The following is a 26,347-nucleotide window of genomic DNA, read 5'->3' as shown; positions in this document are numbered from 1 at the left end:
TCAGGACCAATGCAATATTAACATAATGCTCTTCAAAGAATCTGGGCCCAGCAAGTTTTTCCCCTTTGTGAATTATTTCACAGTGAACCTTCTATACAAATTGTGCTCCTATTAGGCGTTGTTTTCTCCTTGGTAAGCTGAAGTAGAGGTCAGGTTCATTAGAGTGGAAAGCACGGCAAGAGAGTTATTGGCTTCCTAAGAGTCCTAACATTAAGTGTGACATGAGCATGTTCACAATCTCTTCATGTCTATACTACCCGCAGTGAGCTAAAACGAGGTGCACCAGGCTCAGAAAGAGGACGTCCATATCAAAGTCTTGCTCTGTCACTTACTAGCCAGGGGATCTCACACAGACCACTTAGTCTGCATCTATCCGAAAGAGAAAAAAAATATCAACACAGTGGTTTCCAAATTTTGCTGCACATTAGAATCACCTGCAGAGCTTTGGAGACATCCCAATCCCCAGGCTGCACCCCATAGAGATTAAATCAGGATGTTCAGGTACGGGAGCCCAGTCTGAGTAAATTTTAAAGATACTCAAGTGATTCCAGTGTGCAGCAAGGTTTGGGAACCACTGAATTAACTAATACTTTCACAGAGCTGCTTTTAAGATGAAAAAAAAATGGAGAGACTTTGTATAATAGCATATAGTACTTTACAGAGTGATATGAAATATAACCCCCAAAGTAAGTACAGTGCTGTAAAAAAAATACATGATTTTAAGGAGCTTGATATGTGTTCTAATTTTAGTTCAGCAATCATAAAGAAACTATACATAAGTTATCAGTTTTACTGGATTTTTTTTTTCCAGAGTTACAGCCAATCTAACCATTCCTAAAATTTTCATTTCATTCATTTCAATTTCATTTTCATTTCATTTAAAGCTGTTTTCAACATTATTTTAACCTTATTTTTTCTTTACCTTTTTCCTTCTCTATTAAAAATCAAGAAGTGTCATCTATTTTGTTTCCTTCAAAAAGTATCAAGCACCATACTCTCATTATGTGCTTATAATAATCATAAAAGAATTATGTGGGGGCACCTTCGTGGCTCAGTCAGTGAAGTGTCCAACTCTTGATTCTGGCTCAGGTCATGATCTCAGTGTCGTGGGATTGAGCCCCAGGTTGGTCTCCATGCTCAGTGGGGAGTCTGCTTGAGATTCTCTCTCTCCCTCTCCATCTGCCCCTGTCCCCCTCCCAGCCCCAAGTGCATGTGCACAGCATGCTCTCTCTCTATATATATATATATATCTCAAATAAATAAATAAATTTTAAAAAAGTGCAGAAATCTGAGCAGTTAGAAAAAAAAATTGTCTGAAGTGACTTAGTTCAAAGCTACAACTTATTTAAAAAAAATATATCATACACTCTAGACATTTTGTTCTAATAATCCACCATAATGATCTATTTGGAAACAAAGACCTATTTAGTAAACATTTCTTGCCCAGATTTTTTTCACCTCCTGATGACATAAATCATTTCTGTGCTAAATTTGTAATCAATACATCAGATTCAACCAGTTTATACACAGTCTTTGTTTTGTATTAATACCATCAATTTCCATAACCTTCTAGTTAATTAGACTTACCAAAAGGATTATGTAATTTATGTAATTAGAGTTCAAATAACATGTTGCCTAATTAAAATGCACCCTCTGTGTTTTGTTAATAGACATATTAATATAGCCATTGACAACAAAATACTAAAACTCTGTTAATAAGCAACTATAAATGTAATCTACCCCCTGAATGATTTTTGCCTGGGGGTCTTTTACCTTTGGAGGCTTGTTAGCATCCATGCCCTCTTTGAATTTCTCCTGCATAGTTTCTGCAAGTTGACAGAGCAAGGCACCATTATCCAATTTTTCCATAAAAGTTTCTGCTGTAATCTCCTTCCCTACAGTAACAAAAAGAAGCATTATAAAAACACAATCATTCCCCAATGCAAATGTGACATTCATGCCAACGTATTTGACACAGTTTTTATCACCAAAATTTCTATTCCAGCTGAGTTACATATACCTGGGATGGGAACTCAAGGAAAGAATTGTTTCTTTGGAATTTTATGTTTTCCTTTAGTGGCAAGAACCGAACATTTTATATTTTCATAACATAATTTCAACTGCATAAAAATTTTCTTTCACATTAGAAGTGGCAAAATGATATCCTATGTGAAAGTCCCACCACTTGGCAATCAAGAGGAATAAAAACCAACCAGTCAATGAAACTCAAACCGTTTTACCAATGATTGTACAGTTTGACCTCTGAGATTCATTCAGTTGTCATCCTCAATAGCCCATTCAATTACTCTGGGCTGCAAGGCAAAGACAGAAAGCAGAATGGTCATTCTGTGTTTTGCTTATGTCTTTGATGACAAGAACACCAAAGCTCTCTTTTCTTTAATTTGAAATAGAGGCATGCTACATCAAAAATCAACCACCATTGGCAACTGTACTAGCATGACCAATGTATAAACCACGTTTCTAAGTTCTGTTGAATTTGTTTTCCTGATTAAGATAATGCAGGCAAAACCAATACAAGTGATAATTTCTGAAAGACTACCTCTCTAACCATTCCGTCTTCCTGCCACCATCTTTGAACTGTGGATTATCAGGTTCAGTCTCTGTTCTTCTCTCTTCTCAAAACCACTCAGCTTCTACTACTGCTCTTATGAACATTATTAACAGTTGTCTATCCCTGACATTTAACCAGTTAAAGGTTGTCTGCTTTTTTATATTCTCCCAAAACATATTTTGTTTCTTTTTCTCCTTTAATTTTGTAATGGCTTTATTGTGATATAATTCACATGCCTTACCATTCACCCATTTTAAGTGTATAATTCAGTGGCTTTTAGTACATTCAGAGTTGTGCAGTCATCACCACGAACAATCTCAGGACATTTTTATCACCCCCCATGAGAAACCCTCTACCTGTCACTCCTGATTCCTTCTTTCCCTCAGCCTTATAAACCCACTAATTTTTTTCTTATATGCTCCTCAAATTCATTTCCCCCAAAGCTCTCTCCTTTTCCTGGTGCTCTAATTCTCTAAGTTTCAGCATATTTTATTTCCCTGCTTTAATTTCCTATAACATATTGGTCACAAGTCCTGTAGATTCATGCTTTCTTCTGTTTCCAGTACCATAATCATAATAAAAATTTTCATGATTTGATACCTAAACCTCTAGCGACAAAAACAGTGGCTATTCCCTGTCCTCAACTTCTCTCTCCAATACATATCACACTCATTGCTAAAATTATTATTGCTAAACACCACATTCACTGGGTCATTATTCTTCTTCATTGCATAGTCCCTAGTCTTCTCTTCCACCCAAAATATGAAATATATCCACTTGAACATATCCAAAGGCTGACCCTTATGCCTCTAACCCACCTTTCTAATCTAACATCCTTATACTCTCCTTGATTCTTGGTCTGCACCCTGCCTTCACAGTTCCTCCAGCAAGACATTCTCATTCCTACTGTGAAGCCTTTCTTCCTGGCATGGCTCCTGGCTACAATGTCCTCTTCCCTTGCATCTCCTGACCAAGTCCTAGCTTTCCTTTAATCAGAAATCCAGAAAGAGATTCTCCCAGTGCATACTGATCTCTTTTCTATATGGTTGCGTTCAAAAGCATCACTCATTTTGGCAACTTATCAAACCTCTTCTATTTTTACTAATATGTTCGTGTAAAGTTCATGTCTTCCTCAAACCTCTTGGGGCATGTTGTGTGTGTGTGTGTGTGTGTGTTCCTACAGATGTAAGTATGTTATTATCATAGTAGGTACCTAGAAAATATGTTCAGTGAACATGTAAATTAACAAATGAAGAAATAAACTGCTGGAAAACTTTGACAAAATGTTGGATATTATTTTTGTAAAAAGTAGTTAAGTTAAGGCAAAAAAGAAAGGAACACTTTAAAATTTTATATGGAGATTCTCATAGGATTAGCTTTTATCTTAAGAAAAAATGTATGCAGTTCAATTCCATGAACACTTAAATATAACCCAACTGGAACAACAGATAAACCACTGGCTTAAAGTTCAACACATGATATGTAATATATTTGGATTTCAAGAAACATCCATTTGAAATTTTTTTTTTTTTTTTACTGTTTTGGGGGAAGGGCAGGTAAAGAAGGAAAGAAAATTACCTTTTTAAAAATGTTCTTTTTTCCCTACTGGATACTTTGCATTTTAGTCCCCAGTAAGGATAATGACTTCTGCAGTTGGCAAAACATCAGTAGCTTTAACTACTCACCACAGAAGTAGCCTATACAAAACTACTATTATTTCAAAATTGTATGCAGCTCAACTTAATTCAGGAATGAAAGTAATATTCTCAAGATACAAAAAGTGAGCACAACAAAATTTGTATTATGCATACACCATATTGGCCTGCATTTGCTAATAAGAAAGTTATTTTGGAAATAAGTATGAAAAGTAAATATTAGAAATATTTTCAAAATTATCAATTAAATTTCAAGGTAAAGAAGATAAATTTTACTCCAAATTATTGAATGATTCCTTCATAAATTAGTTATAAGATTCTCTACATTTGAAAGAGGTCTTTAGGTATTCATATTTCATTACATTCCATGGCAATTTAAAGATTCTATTCATAATGTTAAGTGACAAGATGATTACAATGAATTTAAAAGAACTTGTAAAGTATAAAAAGAAAAATGCCTTTCATTAAGAAAGTTATTAGCAATTTACCAAAAGGTATGATTTTTACTTTTTATGCATTATACCTGAAAATTTTTAGATATTCTGATTTTCATGAATACTTGAAGAAAGAATTTACATTAAACATCTGTATCTAATGAAAAATATATTAGGTGTCAGCTTTCAATTCTGTATATTTTATAGCTCCAAAAGTTGGATTTTTTTTTTTTTTTTTGCTAAAACAGACACGGTTACGTACTTTATAGTTGAAACATACTGCCTCAAATGAAGGAAAAATGCAAGATGGAGAAGTTTTTTAAAATCTTCATATGTAACATATTTTCCACCCAAAGAATCATAAAATACACATTTTAAACATACTTTATAATTGTAAGAGATCAATATAATCTTTATATGGAATGATATATTATCTCACTCTTACATTAATATTACCAAAAATTTTTTAAAAATCGTCACATGAATTTAGCTCAGTTTAACCATGACAAGTCCATTAGAACAAGCTATATGAAGCACTAATTACAATTTCTCAAGTAAACATTATAAAAAGCTAAATACCTCTGTTAGGCAAAACCAGATTTTCTTTAATCAGAATTGTGTAGCTTTTTTGAGACATTAGATTATAAATACTAGATGCAGTAGGATTCTAGAATCATAGAATCACTTCTTCCCCAGCTCTGTCCTTCCATGTTATTGGTATGTTTAGGAAAAGATATGGCAATGAATAGATACAATTAAATCATCTTGGAGTACCGACTGACCCACACTGGAGTGTAAAGAGTATTGACTTGAAGGTTAATCTAAAATAGCCTAGTCTAGGGGTGTCTGGGTGGCTCAGTTGGTTGAGCCTCTGACTCTTGATCTCAGCATAGGTCCTGATCTCAGGGTTGTGAGTTCAAGCCCTATGTTGGGCTCCACGCTGGGCATGGAGCCTACTTAAAAAAAAAAATAGCCTAGTCTATTTTATCTAGTAAAGATATTACTTCTTGAGTTCATAATTGTGGACTCTGATCTTCATACCACCAATTCAGTATGATTGACAGCTTGCCAATAGACAAAGATCAGGGAATTTGGTTAAAGATTGTGGTTAGTCACTTCCTCATAAAATGCTAGGGCATAATAATATGAAATAAAGATCTGCCTGAAATTTTTTGCCAAGTAACTAAATCAGCACACATGCTTATACACATCAGTACATTCCTCCCAGAAGTATGTGCTTACCATAATTTCCATAATGATTAAGTATCAATCAGTAGTGTTTTAGACTGAAGCCACCTGGAAAAAGAATCCTTTTTACCTTCTACTTTGCTGAGAAAAAAAGTTTTCCTCCCAGTAAGTTAGCAGTACTAAACTCGGGTTCCTAAAGATATGATAACATCTAATAATGATATTTAACACTTGAGACTTAACTATATGCCAGGCACTTTACATGCATTCATGTTTTTAATCTCCTCACCAATCTGTGAAGTGGGTGCTATTATTGTATCCATTTTACAGATGATGAAACTGAGGTATTAGATTAAGTAATTTGCTTAAAGTTACTCAGTGAATCTGGATCTTTACCCAATGATATCTAGGTTTACTCAGTGAATCTGGATCTTTAACCCATGATATCTAGGTTTACTCAGTGAATCTGGATCTTTAACCCATGATATCTAGGTTTAGAGTCTAATGCTCCTAGCCACTATGCTTGGCTACTTAAACAAATATTTGCTGAATACACAAATAGCTATTTTCTATAATAAAGTATTCTCCCTAATTCTACTGTCTTTTTCTTTGTAGAACTCCAACAAAGCCTTTCTGAAACAACAACAACAAACAAAAGCCACTTGGGGCTGAAGATACTGTTGCTAAAGACTGAAGAGCAGTGCACGGTGCAGACTGAGAAATGGCTGAGAAAGTCATTCAAGATGTTCTGATGTGTGGCCTGATTCACTGCAGAAAACTGGTGTATGTATCATCTCTAAAGCTAATGCAGACAGGACCCAACTCTGCGGCAAACTCAAGTGTACCTCTTAATCCTCGTATATTTCTCTAATTGGAGAGCTCAAAGCAACTCATCTGCTGTTTTAACTCAGATTATTCAGTGTTTTGAAGGCTGGGAGATAGGAAATGATTCGTTATATCCAGAAGCCCTAGATCAACACCTGCTCCCTGCTGATTCAAAGTATCTACCCTGCATTTCTATCAAGAAAAGACAAAGCTGTTTCTGTTGGAAACGTTGGGTAAAAAAATGAGGCATTATCATCTCTGAAAGGTGTCAATTTGTGAACATGAATTTGATTCTTTAAACTTTTGAACTAGCATAAGATACCACCTTTCCTAAGGAATTTTTATTGACTATATCCAGAATATGAGAACATTGCAGGATAAGGATCTGGTAAAGGGCTTTAGGAAAAAAAAAAAGAAAGGAAAGCTGTTCCAAGCTCATTAGACAGCAGTTGCATTTAACAGCGGCAACTCCAATAAATAGGTGCTTAACTTGTTAATGCTGAAATATGATTAATTTTAGAAATAACTGAAATTTTTGAAATATTATTTATTGATCATATTAAGCATATCACAACTGGATTTTCTTTTCTGTGCATGTAGGGAAAGTCAGACAAAGGGTAAATCACCATAGTATCAATTATTATGATGCATTTCTAAATTTAAGTGAAATCAATTGAACATAAATTTGTAATATATTTTATAATTTACTCAAAGTCCCTGCATATATCCAAATACATATATACTTACAATCTAAAAATCTATAATCTTTAAAAACAATGTCAATTTCTTTGATGCTTAATAACTAAAAGCTTCTCTCAAAAATATATTGCCATATGGTTCATATAGTGTTAATAACCAAATAAAGGTAGACCATTATTTTCAAATGATTAAAGAAAGACAAGTGAAATAAACAATTTGAGAACATTTACATTAGTGTATTCATTTCAAAGTGAAGCCAACAACAATCTTCGATACTCCATCAGCAATCATGAAATTCATAGAACGTACCTCATGTATTTGAGTGATGGGTGATGCTATAATCTGGGACTGTTAATTTAATAACATGCTGCTTATTCAAAGTAACAATTAAATGTCTCCCCAAGATTTATTTGTATAATCATCTGGTGCTCAAATATGTCCTAAGGACACAGTTAAATAATAAATGGGCAATAGCAAGTTCATGAACAAAAGTAACAAGACAGAAGACCAAAAATAAAGACGAAATGTATACATTTAATGTATAGGAGGGGACAATGGCCAGAGAAATGTTTTATAGGGAAGAATAAAGGGATCTTTGGGATTCATTTGCTGTCTTTTCTGAAAAGTTGGTCATAAAATGCACCATGGTGCCAGCTATTAGAAAACATACTTGGACTACAAAGACTATTTTCAACAACATTAGTAGATATTTCCAAGGATATGTGAGTAGTCAGTAAGCATTACATGATGATCTTCTCATGAATCAAATTGGTATGCTATCTCATAAACAAATCCCAACTAAAGTAACTATTTATTCATCTTAACTAGTTAATTTATCACAACATAGCTAGCATTTAATATTCTAATATATAAATTTTAATCTAAAAATTTGCCATTGTTGCTTTAATTCTATGCCTAAGAATGTAAAGTGGTATTTATTATTGTCACTGATTAAGTAAGTATATAGTACCTGAAAATTATGTATTATACCTCCATATATGGCATGAATGTGAATACCGGTCTATGAACCAATGAAATAATTTTTTCTCTATCAAACATTTTTATCTATCAAAAAAAATCTGAATACATATTGAGTGTTCTTTAAGAAACTACACCTTCTAGTTGACATTTTATATATAGGGCCAGATATACATGAATTTAGAAAAACATTAATACTCCTTTTGAAAGACATAAAAGGAAAAAAAGTTATATTTCAATCAAGTATTACTAAAAAGAGACAGAAAGCCTTTCTACGAGTAAGTGCACATCATTACCTAATTAGAAGCTTTAATTTAGTATGTAAATTTCTACCTATCCAAAAAAGGCAGATGCTTTACCTGGAGACAGTATCAACTTCGAAACTATTTTCAAAACATCTCTAGCTTTCAAATAGATGAAAAATAAGACTTGAAAGAGAGCTACACAATGTAAATTTGCAAATATTTGAGGTGATAAAATGGTCAATAATAATTTTAAAATTTACTTTAATGGTTCCATTTCCAAAATATGTGAATTCTAAATATATCTATTATGTATAATAAAAATATCTTCTTACATAACCATACATTTTTTCTCCCCTCCTTATTATCACCATTCTAGTACATAGTGTATTTTCTTAACTCCAAATGTTTTACCACTTTAAAATAATCTCAAGTTATTGGTCTACTTTCTAAGTTACCATGAGGATATTCACTTGAAAGCTATTATCTATCTACTTTTATGAATTTAAGTCAACGCAAGGTTGTACTTTACTATATCTTGAAGATTCCTTTTCTGAGAAAAATTCACAAGCCATTTTTGTTACCAACTACTAGCATCAAAAAAATTCTTCTTCTTCTTTAAAAGAAAGATTATTCATTTATGTAAATTGCTTTCTCCTTGTTTATGCATATTGATGATCTCAAACTAGGTCTCAAGAGATGGATTTCTTGGAAACCTAGACTTTTGGAACTGGAAAGGACATTAGAGATCATCCACTCCAAGCCCTTCATTTTATGGTTGAGGACACTGAGCCCAGAAAAGATAGCTGAGTGACTTTGGGCAAATTTCCTATTGAGTGGCAGAGCCAGAATCAGAAGCCAGGTCTCCTGACACCAAGTTAGGAGCCAGGTCTCCTGACTTATGGTCCAAGGATCTTTCCATTACACACACACTGACTCTCTATTCTTTGGGGATGTGTTGGGCTGCTTACCCTGGTTAAACTGCTTTGTAAATGATCATATTCACTAAATGACGGCTTTGATGACATGTCATGGGACCTTGGAACATGCCTACACAATCATACTATACTATAATCACAATCTTTCCCTGCCTAGAACACCTCAATGGCTCCTCCTTGATCATACAATAAATTATAAAGCTCCTTAACACTGTCTTCAAAGCAGTATGCAACCTAGCCCCAACAAATCACATGAAACTTTCCCCCCTCTTGATCACTGCTGTTGATGCTAGCCTTCATTCAGTTCTTCCAAGGTACCAAACTCCTTCCTGTCTCCGTGTATGCTGTTCCTTCCACTCAGCCTCTTCTCCCATGCTTTGTCTAGCTAGCTATTAATTATTCTTCAGTTCTTAATTAAATATAAGACCTTTTAAAGGGGATTCCCCCACCCCAAGCCCTCTGATGTTTTACTCCATTCCCACTTCCTTCTTTTTACATTCTTATTGCAACTTATATCTTTTAGTGTTTAAAACAAGCCCAATTAATGAATTATTTATTCACTTTATTTAAAATACTTCTTTTTCAATCTATTCCAAGCCCTATAAGAACTGGTACTCATTCCCAATCACTATTCTACCCTCCAGCACTTAGCAGACTGTGTCTGAAACACAGTTAATTGCAATAGTTAGCATTTACTAGCTAGTTGATTATTATGTGCCAGGTCTTGTTCTAAAGCTGGGGATCTCATTCAAATTTCCAACAATCCTATGAGGTTGTTATTAGTAGTATACTTGTTTTTCAGATGACAACATTGAGGCACATTGCATTAAGACACTTGCCTAGTATAACAGAGCTGGTAACTTGTGGAACTGAGATTTGAATTCAAGCATTCTAATTCCAGAGTCCATTTTTTAAACTAACATATTATGCTGCACGCTCAAATATTTGTTGAACATACAAATTTATCCACAAGAATCACATTAACAGTATCACTGAACTATGTAAATGGAATAACAATGACAAGCATATAGTATTTACAATATGCCTAGCACTAAGTAGTACACCTATTGTAATCATTTAATCCAACAGCAACCCTGCAAAGGAGACACTACTATTATTACCACTTTACCGATGAGGAGACTGAGGCACAGACAGGGTGAGTCACTTGCCCAAGATCATATTGCTAGTAAGTGGCAGATCTGGGGTTCAAACAATACAGGGTCAAGTCTGTGCTCCTAAGTCCTGCTCTGTGCGGCTGTACTTGAGATAGCCCATAGCTGAGGACGGCTCAAAGTTAATAATCAATTACTTATGTAACAATCATTAGTGAATCCCCGAGAGACAAAAAAATAAAAAATAAAATAAAAAAGAGGGAAAGAGAAAGAAAAAATCCATCTGCTTAGACAAACTTGACTCCCTGTATGTGATGAAGATAAAAACTCCTCCTTTGTAGGGATGTCTTTAAAAGGGGGTAGCCCCTTCCTTCTAGGGGATATAGCGCCATAGCGTAGTGAAGGGTCTTCCCAGGGATGCCTTCCGCATTTCTGCCCTTACCCTGTGGCTGGGAGCCCTGCACACCCATAGGCAGCAGCTCCAGCTACACTACATAGAGGCGTCAAAATAGTGTACACACTGAGGAAAAAGGAGACATCTACCCTTCGGATGAAGGCTTAAAAAAATGTAACAGCCACGCAAAACCCCAGAGCCATGGTGAGCAGAAAGAACATTTTGCTAAAATGTGTTAAATTCTTGCTGAACCTTGTTAAAACCTTGCTAGGACTTTAGATAAACAGGGTGCTCCTCACTAAGCTCCTTAGTTCCATCAGCTAGAAAGTGGGGAGAAAAAAAATACTTGCCTCGAAGGATTCTTTAAATAAGAAAATAATGTTAGTGAAATCCCTTCTGCAAATGATAAAGCACCATATAAATTCTATGCTTACTCAATATTCAAATCTTCTCTCTCATATGTCTATAAGGGTCCTTCCCTCAGGTTTTCATTCTGTTCTCTGTGAAAAACTACTGGTGAAAACAGCACTGCTCTAGATGATGATCCTTTAAATGTATGATTCCATTTTGCACATGGTTGAAATTTTATCCTATGAATATGAGGGCACAATAGAAATAAAAAAAAAAAAAGACACAGCCTTAGCATGAGGTAGCATGTTTCTCAGAGACAACTTTTAGAAGAATGCTTAAAAACAAAAGCAAAATGAGAAGAAAAATTTCAGTTCAAGGTTGGATGACTCCGGTTAGCTCATTTAGACAAAGGATAGATGTTTTTGTACTAGAGCTTGGGCATTCAGCAGTTTCAGAAGGTGTGCTATGAAAGTAGGGCAAAGAAATCTAGTTTTGGAAGTCAGAATTTCACAGACTGTGGTCTGAGTACAGTGTCAAAAGAACAGGTCAAAGTGGTCAGCTGCATGAAAGAAAAATCCAAAATCAATCAGATCAGCATATAGATGAAATAAGCATTTTGGCCATACATTTCCACCCTTCCGTGAGTGACACTGGAATTACTAAGCACAGTTCATGTGAGAGATATTGAGAAATTCATTCAAATTTTCCACATGTTTCAGGTTGCCCAGATGTAAAATCCAAATAATGAAATTGTTCTTACCAAGGGGCTGTCACGTGCCTAGGTGAAGGACATGACATGAGGTGAGGGGGAAAAAAACTGTTATCTTTGCTCCCCAAATGAGATCTTATAACCTTACCTAATAGATTGGTTAACCACAAGGCCAGATCTTCCTTCATCGGTAGCAAGTTAGCTTCATGTCTGCTCGCCAGCCATTGGCTATACTGATGCATATCCGAGAGGCCAGGTCCACTGCGTACCTTTGGGCTCAGAGCAGTGCACATTATTTATCCACTTGTAATCCCTGTTTTGGAAACAAAAGAGCAGTTGCTTTTTACATAGACGTCTCTTGTTAAAATCTTTCTGCCCATGACATAGTAAGGAACAAGGTCCATGGACGCTTTGATGACAGGTCAGGTTATTAATTATTAAACCCCATGAGACACTATTTGCTTTTCCTATACTGGGCCTATCCCTTTCGACCAAACACCTGGTAGGAAATGCCAGCCATCTAAGGTCAAATAGAAAAATCAAACACTAAGCTCTAAGCTCATGTAAAACATTATACTGGAAAAAGTCAGCTTGCAAGGCAAGAAATTCCACTTATTCAAAAGTAATAAAAAGGGCTTGATTAAAATTTTAGTGTCCAAATTGTAAACTCCCAATGTTTTGGCTAATGTCTGAAACCATAGATTTCCACAGAATTTTAGTACTGAGTGCAAGCAATGACATAATTTGTACAATTTACTGTAAACTTAGGACTTTTCTTAAAACTATTACCTGTAAGATTAAGCAGAGCACTTGGTTCTTTGCATATGGGTAAACTATCATGGACTCACAGTTTAGAGAACTGGTGGGGAGACAGGAAAGGAGGTGCTTTCAAAGAGTACCTACTACACTTTTCTCATCTTAGAGTTAATGAAAAAAAAAAAAAACAAGAGAGGATAAATGACTTAACCAAGATCATATACCAGATCATGGCAGAGTCAGGCTTGAACCTCGGTCTTCATACTCTAAGACCATTATTCTTTCCAGAATGATACATTTTACAAAATAGATTCATCAAGAACCCACGAGAATTACACACAATCCTAATAAATACTGCCATAGGGTTTTCTTTTATCTTACTTTTGTCTTCCCACTTTATATATTTTACAGACTAGTTTTGCTTGCAATCATCTTTAGAGTAGAAGTAGTGAAATGTCTTAGGTCTATAAAATAAAAGATGATTTCATTAACCCGACCACCTTATGAGTGGCACAGTCCCCTGCGTGGATTATAGAAAGGATGTTTGAATATATACTTGGCCTTGAATGTAGCACTTTGCATGCATCATTTATAGGACCTAAGACTATAGAAGTAATATTGAAGTAGCTAAGGTAAACAAACTCATCAGTTTAACAATGTGTAGGACTCTATTCTGTATATAAATAGTGCATATGAAATAACCACTTGTTGTATGACTAATGAAAATGAAAATATTTGCAGCTGGAAAGAAGTATGATAGGATATAATGGGGTTTTCAGCTATATTTCAATATTTATGGTATTTTAAATTTACCAATATAAGTTATATACACTTCTGTCAGTTTTATTCTTTACATAATATTCCTTTTTACTTATTAAACTCTAATTCTCTTAGCATAGCTTAATTTTTTGCCTTTTAAGACTGCTTTTGGAAAAAAAATAAGACAACATTGGTGTTCAGAAAATTGCAAAATGTGACTGTCTCCCAAACATTTTGGTGTAATATTAGAAAAGACTGGTAACGTGAGTCAACACCTAAAAAGCGTCATAAATGTATAATTTAAAAACATAGGCAATTTCATTTCCAAAGCAATTATGCGTTGGAATAACTTTTTGCAAAAAAATTAACAAAAATTATCTTTGAAAACATTTTTTTATAAATCTCTATATATCTAATTATCTAAAGTGAACCAGTGCAAATGTGAAAGATACTTAATACATTTTGTCATATGTTACTAAATTATCATTACAGAAGCCAGAATATCATCATTGCCTATTTTTTTGCAGTTAATTATATTATTCATATAATGTCCTGAAGCTTTCTCCAAACCCTGTGATTAAATACCAGAAATCTAAAACATTTTGCTCCAGTTCTTTTAAAAATAGGTCCAGTCCCAGGAAAACAAGACATCTCCCTGTGGCTGGTTAGGATTCCTATAGGCTAGCTAGCCTCAGAACAAACATTTAAGTAATAATACATTTAAGCACATGATTCATACATTTAAATAACTAATTGAAATCTTAAAAGGGTTACCTCTAAAATGCCTTTCTTCTCAAGACACAATCTCTCCCACTACTTTCCTGAAAGTGAGATGTGATAGTTCAGTAACTTTATCTACATCCTATTATGTGCTCTGCAAACTTTCATTTAAGCACCAGAATCCTATTTTGCTCTGTAAAAACAAGAAGACACCTCAGATTCTTAAGCTCATTGTCCAGCAAAGAATTCATCAAGGGATAGTTTACAGTAAGCCTAATGGCATGTAACAGTTGCAATGAGCCAGAGGGACACAATCCTTCCCCTCAATCCTTCCAAACAGTGAAGTTTTTCTTTTCCTTGACAGTGGCACATTTATTTCTCATGTAGTCTGTCCTGTATTTTGCCAGAAATGTAATTCAAGCTATCTTCTAATATTTATAGATGATCAGTAAGTAAAAACAATAAGAGTAATTAAGCAATTTTTGTTATGCTGCTTCGGATATAATCAAAATTACATACAAAGGGGAAAAAAAACAATAATAAGATTTTATTTCCCCAGGAAGCCAAAGTGGGAGAAAGAAGGTTTAGTGGGTAATTAGCAGGTGATAGAAGTAAACAATTAAACATATGCCAAATATATGGACACCTAAAGTCACTGTCATAGATAGGGACTCTTATGTTTACGTGCCTTGGGAAAAAAATCGGGATTTCAACCCAAGTTCTCCTGATCCATTTTTCATATTTCAAATCACCATCAAATCTAGCATGACTTTGTGGTTCAATTGAAAGTCACTACACGGAAGTCTTCGATTTAAACATGGCAGAGACATGAATAGGAAACACAGAAATGAATCCAGTTAGGATCAGACTTTGGAGTGTGGAAGAATTATCCCATGGTGAAGTAGTTTCTAATCGAAGTGATTAAACTGGTATGAATAACAATCAAATAAATTTATATTACTCAGATAAAAAGATCACTACGGGATTGTAACCTTTTTAGAATTTTCAACTTTAACCAACTGGATGAGTTGAGTTAGATCACAAAGAACACACTATAACTAAAAGATAATTTCTGATCCTTTGAATTATTCAAAAGTTTTCAAAAACCAGAAGAGATGCCAAGGAGTAGCTTTTAAAGATGGGAAATAAAATGATTAAGGATCCATTAGACTGAAAAAAAGTTAGGTTTTGGGGAAAGAAAAATATTTTATATAAGATATCTAAACACTGAAAGATGTTACCATGAAAATTCAGATAATCTAAATATTTTAAAAGCTTGATAAGTGACTTTGGTAAGTACTAAGCAAAGCCAATTGCTTTGGAAACAGAAGGACTCAAATGCTTCTATGACTCTCTGAACTATGGCTTCTCCAAGCTGTATGGGTCTATCTAAAAATGAATAACTCAACCCTCGGGATTTGGAATTCAGAAAAATAAAACTTAAAGGGAAAAACATGCAGAAATTTAATACAGAATTCTTCAAAGAATGTGTGTGTGTATTATTTTTTCTTTCTTTCCATAGTAGAACTGATTCTGGAATAACCATTATGACTATGATGAGACTGAACTAGCCCAGGGGAAGAAGAAAAAATTAATGACTCCATAAGTAAAATATCACATGTTTAAAGACTGTTTAGTCTGTTGCTCCAGAATCCCAGTTGAAGACATCATAGTTTTGACTCTGAAAAAAACGTATGCTTTCACGCCCCCTAGAGGTGTGCTTTGATTACTACCAAGATGGTTTCCAGTCTATCTCTAGACTTTGCTGACATGTATCACATAGAAAATCAATTGGAAAGAAAGAAAAATAAGAGTAAATTTATAAACATTATATCACTACTGTCTGCTATGAGATCCACTAAGAAGCTTGATTAGTGGATAGAATATTAGATTGGGAATCAGCAGTGCTGGGGTCAAATACTGACTCCACTGTCTAGCTATTTAATAGCTGTTCTATTCCAGTTGGATGACTTTCTCTTTGTACTGGAGTTTTCCAGTGTGTACAATGGAGGCAAATACCTCAAATATAATTCGAAGATTAAATATTTGTGCCAGTTTTTGGTATATATTTTATATCCGATAAATACTAATTAAACTTCAATCATCCTCATAGAAAATGTGCCAAAATAAAACTCCTATTGACATATTTTAAAAACAAAAATAGTTCTGTAACAAAATAGAAATATTTTATAGAACTATAAATCACTAAAAAAAGTCAAAAAAGGAGAAATGAAAACAAAGTATTTATGAAATAAAACCATAAAAAAGGGAAAATCCAAAGTTTTCTTCATATTGACAGGTGATGAATGAAATGTTAAGCTCTAAAATGAGAAGTTTACATGTGTTTTTAAAAGCAAAGTTTGGTAACAAATTATACTTCATTTTTGACACAGTTAAAAATAGGGGAACCCTGTACCTTCAAAAATAAGTGAGAAAGGATGTCACGACACTCCCCCCACACCCAACACACACACACACACACACACACACACACACAGACTCCATAATGGTAACCTTTTAAAACAGAGTGCTAATGAACCCACAGTCAAGGGACCCATCCCTAAAGGCCAACTTTGTTCTGATCTGTAGCACTGACCTCACCTTTATTCAATTTTGTGTGTTATGAGTGTGAAACAATGACGAAACAAAATTTATAGGCCAATAACACCATTTAAAAAAAATTAAACTAACAAAAAAACATCCCAAGCCAAACACCCTTTCAAATTTTAGAAGGAGAAAATGCTATCTTTCAACTGAGATTCAAAGAACTAATAACCAAGGACCACTCTAGATGGCTCTTCATTCTGAGTTCTTTCCTCCTATGTGATTCATTTTGGCTAATCAATAACATCTCTACAAAGCTACATATTCTCAACCAATGCCATGAATACCAAATCTTAACCTAAGGCCCTAATTAGAAAATAAAAGTCTAAAATTTAATCAGAAAGATTATTCTAGATCTTAGAAGTGGACCCACACTCTGGCTAAGAGGCACAATTTGTCCACAAATTTTAAAAAAGCACCAAGACTAAAGGCAAAATGACACTCATTATCAATTTTTCTAATTATGTAATAAAGTCTTTAAACTCAAATGGATATTAGAAGATGTAGCAAATTCCTGGTTTTTAATAAGAGACTAGAGGCCTAAGATATTTTGCCCAAAGTAACAAGGTTATTAGTCAGAGTCATTAAAAATATCCTACTCAGTTCTCCTGGCACCCAATTTTGAGTAATGCTAAGTTTTTTTTTTTTTTCCAGGAAATCTCTTTCTCTTCTTGCAGCCCCATGATGATTTGTCTTGAACTAAATGATGGTATATCTGTAAGAATTCCTTCTCAAATCATGACCAATAAATTAACACTAAGTGGGGATTGATTCTTATATTTTCATGGCATTTGAAATTCTTTCAAGTTTTTAAAAATCCTACTAATCCATTCTTCCAAAGAATTTAGCACTGGTTTTTGGACCCCTTCAGATTAACTTGAAACATAATTTGAATAGAAAACCATCTGAAAGTCATTAATCAATTAGACTACGTACTTACCTCAAAATTTCATCTAAGTTGATTAAGTCAACTTTAATTCATGAGAACATTTTGGGGGTTTTGATGTTGTTTGTGATACAAAGACTTCTGTTTTACTAACTATAAGGCAGTTAAGAGCTAGCAGAGTTCTACATTGTATTGAATATATGTGTGTGTATATATATATAGCATATATATATATATATATATATAGCATACAGTCTCATATAAGGGGAGAACAGTAGTAAAAACTCAATTGACCCTGAAAACATTTAGGACAGAAAAACTACACAAGCATTACCCATTTTGACAAGAGGTATTTTCTACCTTCTCTCCAGTTCTTTTCTCTAGCCTGAAAACACTGAGTGGAAAATCTTGATTGTTGCTCAGAAGAAATGAAAAGAAATAGTGGGATCCTGTTTGTGCCTCTATATCAAAACCACAAAGATACCAAGAGAGCCTTAACATCAGTTGCAGTTTTAACAAAACTCGGCAAAGAAACTGTCAGAGCCTCATTGTTTTCAACCAAGGTAACTTTGGCCTTCCAAAGATTCCAAAAGTTTGTAATACAGACTTGCAGGCTTGAATCAAAATTCTAAAATTACACATAACGTACTTGTGATTAATATAAGACCTGACATTTCACCATACCTGCAAGTTGAAGCTTTAGCTAAGATTTCTTACCAAGATTCTAGAAAACTTAGTGGCAATCGCATGACCTTTTGCACCAGGTGAAAGAAATGTGCTGTGTGACTGTATCTCCCAGTAAAGCACAGTCCACATCACAGAAGTAGGGCGTTTAGCACTAAAGTGAAGAAATAAGCCCAAAGTTTAGTTAGCACACACGCTGAAATTCAAGCTACCTTTGCGTTCCAGCGCCCATTCAAGGAGCCATGTGTGAAGGCTGCACTGTGCATTGCAAAAGCTGTCTGTCCCACGCCTCAGACATCTGTCCCTTACCTTCTCTTAGGCGGTCAGAACCAGGACGCCCATGTTGGAGAAGGCCACCAGAGCCACCACCTCCTCCACCGCAGTTAGGGGGGGAGCATTCCTGGAGAAGGAGCCCATCGATCGATTTCAAAGGCTGGGCAAACTAGACCCCAGCTGCAGCTAATCAGCGTCCCCTCGGCTAAGAGGTTGGGGGAAGGAAGCAATGAGCCACAAGGGCTCCTTCCCAGCCTTGCGGCTGTGAATCTCAGCGTTAGGTGCGGGGAAAAGGTGGACTTTTCCTGCCTGGCTGGCACATCCGACCTGTCTGAGCCTTTATTTTAACACTAGGAGGCCAAGTGGGTGTTCCTGTGCACATGCAGATCTTATTTCCCCCACAAAAGATCTCCTATTCACAACTGATTTAGCTTTGTGGGAAAGGGTACTTGGAGAGAGGGAGGAGTTTACAAGAGGTTCGGTAAAGTTTTGCAAACTCTTCACTAGAAGTGGATGAAAGTGAAGGAGGGTGAGGGAATGAAGGTGAAGAAGGTGGGAAAGTAAAGGCTTTGATTTCCGAAAAGGTTAACTGGAGGGAAGTACTGCACAACCCACCCCTACCCCAATTGTCCTGGAATGTCGAAAACAGAATCTGTTAACCCCTGCTTTTGCTCCCTCTCTAGTCAAGACCGTAGAAACTTCGGATGTCTGGGCTAGCTTAATGGCAATTTACCTTCCTGGGCTGATAGGATTTAATTTTGCCGGAATACCTAATGCCTCCAAAGCAAAGTTGACTCCCCTGCTGCTCCCCAAACAATTTAGAATTCCAAAACCCTGCTCTCTGGATGAAAAGAGCACTACTGCTCTGCAAAAATCTTCCCAAAGGGGGTTGATTCATAGGCTAGCGTTTGTTTATTCACGTTTTGTGTTTTTTTTTGAAAAAAAAAAGCTCAACTCTGTGAAACTCATCAGTCGGAAACAGGGAGTATCTCCCCAAATCGTTAAGTGTCGTGTTCTTTCCTGCCATCCCGGCCTCCTCCACTCTAGTAAAACACTCAGGATCCATCCAGGCAGACCGCCCTCGCTCGGCTCCCCTCTCCCCAGCAACCGCCCGCGCTGAGCATGCATCACAGAGACCCCGGCGCACGAATGCACAAGTGTGCGTTTAGAATCCATGTGCTAATGAGAAGTCCTCACTTCAGTCCCTGGTTGGCTGAGCCGCCCCAGCGGGCTCTCTGTGCGGCAGTCATCTGGGCTGTTCCACAATAGGGATGAGGGACACATGGTTGTATCCAGGGAATCCGAGTCACCCACTGCAGTGCCCACCCACTGAGCGCCAGAGCCCGTCCAGCGGTCCGCGGCTCCTCGCGCGTCCCAGCCGCGCCCCCGAGGTCACCGCACGGAGCGCCCCTCCCCCGCCGCCCCCCGCGCACCCGCAGGCAGGGCTCCCGCAGTCCCGCTGCCGAGCGCGCGCGGCGGCTGCGGCGGCGCCGGCGGGAACCCGGCCGGCCCGCCTCGCTCACCCGGCGTCCGGAGCTGGCTGCTGGCGGCTCTCAGAGGCGCCGGGGCTCCCGGCTCGGCTCGCGCAGCGTCTCGGGGCCGGCCCCCTCCCGGCGCAGGTCCTGCAGCAGCCGCGCTCCGCACCCCGACAGCTCGGCAGCAGCTACAGCCGCACTGCCCCTCTTCATACTTCTCTGATGGCTCCTCTCGGTGCTGTTTGGGAAAACGATTTTTCCCCCCTGCCAGAAACAGATTTCCTACATTTCATCAGTCCACATAGACCGAGCGGAAGTAAAATGCTTACTTTTTCTGGTGGACGGCAAACGCAATTGACACTGATTTACCCTTCAAATGGGGAGAGATTGTATTACAAGCCCTTGGCAGCAATTCCGAGATTGGGGCCAAGCTCCAGCCCCCTTGTCCCCCAAACTCTAACTTAAGAGAGAAAGGGCGGGGGTGCAGTGGGGAGGGGATCATATTTAACTCCAGGGTTTTTAACAGAGTCAATGGCTTTAGTACAATATTAAAATTGGGTGTTGGAAAAGTTTTGCTCTCCTGGCCGGTGATTTTGCAGACTCAGAGGCATGAGCTTTCCAGTAACTTCGGCCGCTCTTCGTTCCAAATTGAACAATTTGATTTCTTACAATTCTTTTTAAACGTCAGGGTTTTAGAATAGGCAGCACTCACGGCTGTTTTCGCTTTACCAAAGGAAATACAATTCCACCCTTCCTTCTCTCAGCTAAAGCTCAGCTTTATGTTGAATGTCATGGACAATTTTCTCCAACTGTTGTTTATTAGTACGTGTATTCTGAGATGAAAAGTCTTCCCATGAAGTGGACAGATGTTCAAGTGTCTGCTTCACCTCTACTACACATGTGACCCTTGCCGAGTGTCCTAATAGCGGCAGGTTACCACTTCCCGCGGAGTGGACATGAAAATTAAAAAACTTTTGTGTTGTGATTTTGTTCACATGTTCATCAGCTGCCTGTGCGTCTCCATCCAATGCATAGGATTGCACTGACACAGATATTCTGATCCTCTCTTGGATACCATTTTTTTTTTATATGGTAAGTAACTTACCTTACCCATCCCCACAAAAGAGAAGCTACCTGTAGATCCACATAGCTAAGGGATGTGGAAAATTTTAGATATAATTGAAAAAAAAAAAAGGCATTTTGTATGTATTATGCTTTCATCTGGAAGTGGTTGTTCGCTCTAAAACATCTAGAAACTGCATCAGTTATTTGCTTGTAGTAGCAGTACAAATAATGAAGAAAGGGAGAAAGATTGAAAAATTTGGTGGCATGGAACTCCAAGGTTTTTATTTTAGTTCGGTTTGATGTTGCAGCTGTCAGCTCCATAGTCCTCCTTGGCTTCCCACAAGACAGTGAAAAGAACCATTCCTCATTTTAAAGAGAAATAGCATTATAAAAAGCCTATATTATCCGCCACACATAAACAACGGCAAAAAAACACACAGAGCAGGTTACTGATGAATTTGAGTAAATGACACTGAATAATAAAATTTCTCAGAATTTAACCAGATCTGAGTATTCCAAGAGCCTCAATAAAGTATCTTGAGTTTCTGAATCTGTGCCGGTTAGGTAAAAGGCCAAACATCCTTGATAATTTTTCATGATCAAAATATCATCAGCCAATAGATGTTAATTTAAGTATCGTTGGGGTATATAAGAGTTCAAAGAATCTAACACCATGAATTTTGAAATCTTATATCTTATTGCTCTACAGATATAAATATTCTTGTCACATTGTTCAATATTGATAATATAAAAAGCAAAGTGTTGGCAATATTTTTGTTGATTTAGGAGCAATGCTCAACCCGGTGTAGGAAAATAAGGAAGCTTACAGAAGCACTGGGAAAGCACAGCCATTCAAATTACTCCCTCAGAGGCCCTTCCCTCCAGGTATTTTTAGTTTTAGTATCTGTATTATAGCAGATCCTCTGTCCTTTTAACTAGAGCCACAAGAAAGCAGCGCCTGGGTGGCTCAGTTGGTTAACCGTCGGATTCTAGATTTTGGCTCAGGTCATGATCTCAGGGTTGTGAGATTGAGCCCTGTGTAGGAATCTGCACTCAGTGTGCAGTCTGCTTGAGATTCTCTTTCTCCCTCTGCCTCTGTCCCTCCCCCCACTCCCCCCCTTTCACTCAGAATAAATAAATAAAATATTAAAGAGAAATAGTACAAAAGATTTCTGAAGAGGCATCAAAATGTTTTCATTTAACATTTTTTTCAGCATTTGTAACAACTCCTGTTTTTTATTTTGTGATTTTCAAAATAAAATAATTATGTATTCCAATTGGCCATTGATACATTTGTCAGACACTCTCTTTGTCCAAGAATTTTCTTGCCTTGGGCTCAACCTAAACATGGTCATCTTAGAAAACCTAGAAAACCATGGCCCAATAGACTCAACCATAATATACTCTCCAGTGTGAAGGTGAAGGAAACAAATTCCTCATCTAATGAGGTAAAAAAAAAAAAAATGCCTAAATATGTTCTTGAAGCTTGACAGCATAAGGAAGAAAAGTCAAGCCAGATTTAGAGAAAACATAGTTTAATTTTCCTTTTTAAGTTATCACAGCTTTGAGGATTCTCATATTGAAAGTTTGGGGGTTAATATGTGTTTTGGGCATTCTAAACCTTCAATATTGTCTTGTATATGAACTGGACCTTTTCTCTTAATATATATATATATGGAAAATGAGCAATAGAATTCTTTATTTTTTCCTCATCTATAGGTTAGCCTCTCCTCTTCCCCTTTCCCCTCCCTCTTTCCTCCCTCTTCTCTCTCCCTCGCAGAAATAATACTCACTTATTCCGAAAAGTGGGGCAAAACTTCACTGGATGATGGGGATCAGACGGCGTGTTGAAAGACGTTAAATCATGTGGAAAGAGATGCTGGGTAAGATAAATTTGCAAAGGGGACCAAGTCATTCTTATATTCCTAAATAAGTGCAAACAGGCACTTAAAGATGGCACGTGATAGCTGGAGAGACAGGTGAGAGTGATGATACAGAAAGCAGCCTGAAGACATGCAGGAGTGCTGCAGAACCACATGAAGCAATGGGCTCAGTGGAAGCACTTACATTTTACCGAAATACTTTATCAGTGATGTCAAATATCCTTATATTTCCCTACCTAGCATCTCGGCCCCTAGGATGGGCCTTCAATCAATATATACTGAAATAAAAATTTTTGGAAATGTCATAAGGCGGACAAAAGTCCCCGTATGGTTAATTACAAACACTGTTAGGGATAACAAGTAAAGGCTGTGACTTTTCATCACCATTCATGTATAAAACTACAAAGAATAAATGAGAGAAATTTCCTGGGAAAAGTTCAAGGTTTACTCAGTTTGACATGCAACTTAAAAAAAAAAAAAAATCTATTGCTTTACTCTCAACGGAGAACTTTAACTTTATAAGCACAATACCACAGTAGCATCAATATTCGTTCCCTACTGTTCAAGGCTCATATTTTTGCAAAATGTGTGCTATATATAAACCGATGTCTTCTCATTTTTACACGGGGGATAGATTAAAATCATTTCATGAACTCTGCCATTTATCTCATCTAGTTTTAAGTACCCTATATGATGTATACTGTTGTGTGATTTTCCTCGTCCGAGTTGGAGTTGGGTTTTTTTAATTTTTACTTCATTAAATATCCTTGTGGTTTGTTCCTAAAACTTTTGTTAAAATATCATGCCACCCTAATTGCAAGAAGCTCAAATTTAATAATGAGTGTTTAATATAAAATATTTTTATTTCAATCATCTTGTCTTTCTTTTATACCGTTGTTATCTCCAGCATGTAGAATGCCAATGTGCATAGAGCAGGCACTCAATAAATAATTGTTGAATGAATAAATGACTATTACAGTAAAAGCCAGTCTCTTAGGAAACTTACTACTAATTCGTTAGGTTTTTATATATTGTCTTTAATTTAGTAGTTTGGAACCCAGAATAGAAAAATAATGTTAAAATAACATTATAAATGATGGTTTCATTCCCAAGCTAGAATCATTTCATCTGGTAAAATGTAACTAGCGTTCAGTAAAACAGATGCTTGCCTGTGTGCCAGGCTTATAAATGAGGTCAGTCTGTGTCACTTGTCACTTCATTAAAAACCAAGGTTGATTTGGACTCAAGGTTTAATCATAACCGATATAATATGAGTGCAGCGAAAAAAATTACTACTTCGGTGGCTTTCAAACTTTTTGTTATTGTGACTCATAATAAAAAATACATTATGGAACAGACACATAGACACACACTCAGACACCCAGGACCACAACAGATTTCACGTAACAGTACTTAACCCTCCTCCATTAATGCACTCTGATATTTTTCTTTTAAAAAAAATTTTTTTTCTGATATTTTTCTACTTGGCTTTATTCTGGTGTTTTGATGCCATTCTGTTGAAAAGAAATGCTATTGAAGAACTGCTAAATATATTTCACAACGCACGGTTTGAAAATATCTGACCTAGAAACTAAACTAAGAAGAAAATCAGTCAAAATGGAGATAGGGTATCAGTGAACAGATGGTTTCATTATAAACTACAAAACAGATGTGCATATATATTGTTAGCGGTAAACTTGACATGATGTCATGTCACAATATCCCAAACATCGTACACCCTCAGACCACCATGCCTTTGCTCATGCTGACTAGAATGATCTTTTACCTTTTACTTTCTCCCTTGAAAGAAAGCAGATTCATTCTTCCAGGACCAACTTAATAGTCATCTTCTTTGTGGTTCTCTTGATCTCTCTGGCAGAAATATTGCTGTGTCTCTCTGTCTGATGCTCTGAGAATTTTTCCATTTCTTATATATCTCATTTATAACGTAGCATCACAGTGATTTTCTTAAGCATCAACCCCACCCCCTAAACTGTGAGTCCCTTGAGAGCAGGGACCAGGTTATCCATCTTTGCATATCAATACTCAACACCAAAGGTAGTTGAATGATTGGATGAATGAATAAATGAACCATAACCCATGGAATATCTGAGAGAGAAAAAGTGGGTGTCATTGGGTGATGGAACAGATACAAGAAGGGAAGAAGTGTGTGCATCAGAAGAGAACTAAATGAAAATTCTTCTGCAGAGATGGCACCAGCTGTTGGTTTTGCATCATTGTGGATAGAACAATTTACATTGTAAGTGACATTTTACTGTCACATTTCTTGTGACTCTCTGGTCTAGCTATCCACTAATTTTTAAGAACATTGATAATGACAAACTTAGGATTACTTTATTGAAGGATGAGAAAACTTGCCGAAATTTCCATTGTTGTAACGTAGTTTATAAACATGGAACCTTTGCCAACCTCTGATTTATACCAAACATTTAGAGAAATGGCTCTTAAAGTTATCTCATTGAAGGGCTTTTCGAGACTAGGCAACATGCCATGAAAGGTGGCACACTCAGCCCAAAGTGAGAGAGCATCGCAAAAAGGGGTCAGGGCTTCTCTTGGCAGAGGGAAATACTGTTGCTGTCACAGTGACCACTACGACTCAAGAGATCTGCAAAGAGATTTCACCAGCCATTGTCCCCACCAAAGCTGTCAAAGGAGTAGACATATTAAATTGTAAAAATAATAGTCATTAGAGTTAGCATAATAATTAAGAGTCCACACTGGAGCCAGACAATACCAAGGTCAAATTCTAGTGTCTTCACTTAGTTCCTAAAAATTATGGGCAAATTACTTAACTTTCCAGTTATCAGTTTCCACATCTGTGAAGTGTGGATAACCAATAGCTCCTCTCTCACAGGCATGACTAAAGTGCTATAGAATACCTGTAAAACATTTAGTTTACTGTTTGACATACAGCAAGTGTGAAATGTATGTTAGGTATTTTATGACTAACTGAACACCTAAACCATCTCATTGACTCATTACAACAATCCCCTCCCCCACCCTGGGATAAGGACGTTACCATCATTAAATATAGAGAGATCAGAGAATGTTATGCATCTGTTCTCTGAATCTTTCTCTCCTCCTCACTTTATGGCATTCCATTTTATACCATTTTATACTAATG

General features: G+C 36.5%; 1 protein-coding gene across 1 annotated transcript in view; it reads right to left on the bottom strand.

Annotated features, from left to right (window-relative positions):
- Positions 1 to 12,472, bottom strand: part of GAS2 (growth arrest specific 2) — a 118,852-nt gene extending 106,380 nt beyond the window's left edge. The window contains exons 1-2 of the mRNA XM_032414973.1: positions 12,246 to 12,472; positions 1,774 to 1,895 (exon numbers count right to left, since the gene is read on the bottom strand). Of these exons, the coding sequence (XP_032270864.1) occupies positions 1,774 to 1,895; positions 12,246 to 12,390 (267 nt within the window). The 5' untranslated portion in view covers positions 12,391 to 12,472. The remainder of the gene's footprint in view (positions 1 to 1,773; positions 1,896 to 12,245) is intronic.
- Between the last annotated feature and the right edge of the window lie 13,875 nt (positions 12,473 to 26,347).

Source organism: Phoca vitulina, unplaced genomic scaffold (assembly GCF_004348235.1).
Source record: "Phoca vitulina isolate PV1807 unplaced genomic scaffold, GSC_HSeal_1.0 scaffold16, whole genome shotgun sequence".
Taxonomy (NCBI): Eukaryota; Metazoa; Chordata; class Mammalia; order Carnivora; family Phocidae; genus Phoca; species Phoca vitulina.
This window is presented reverse-complemented; position numbering and strand designations above follow the sequence as displayed.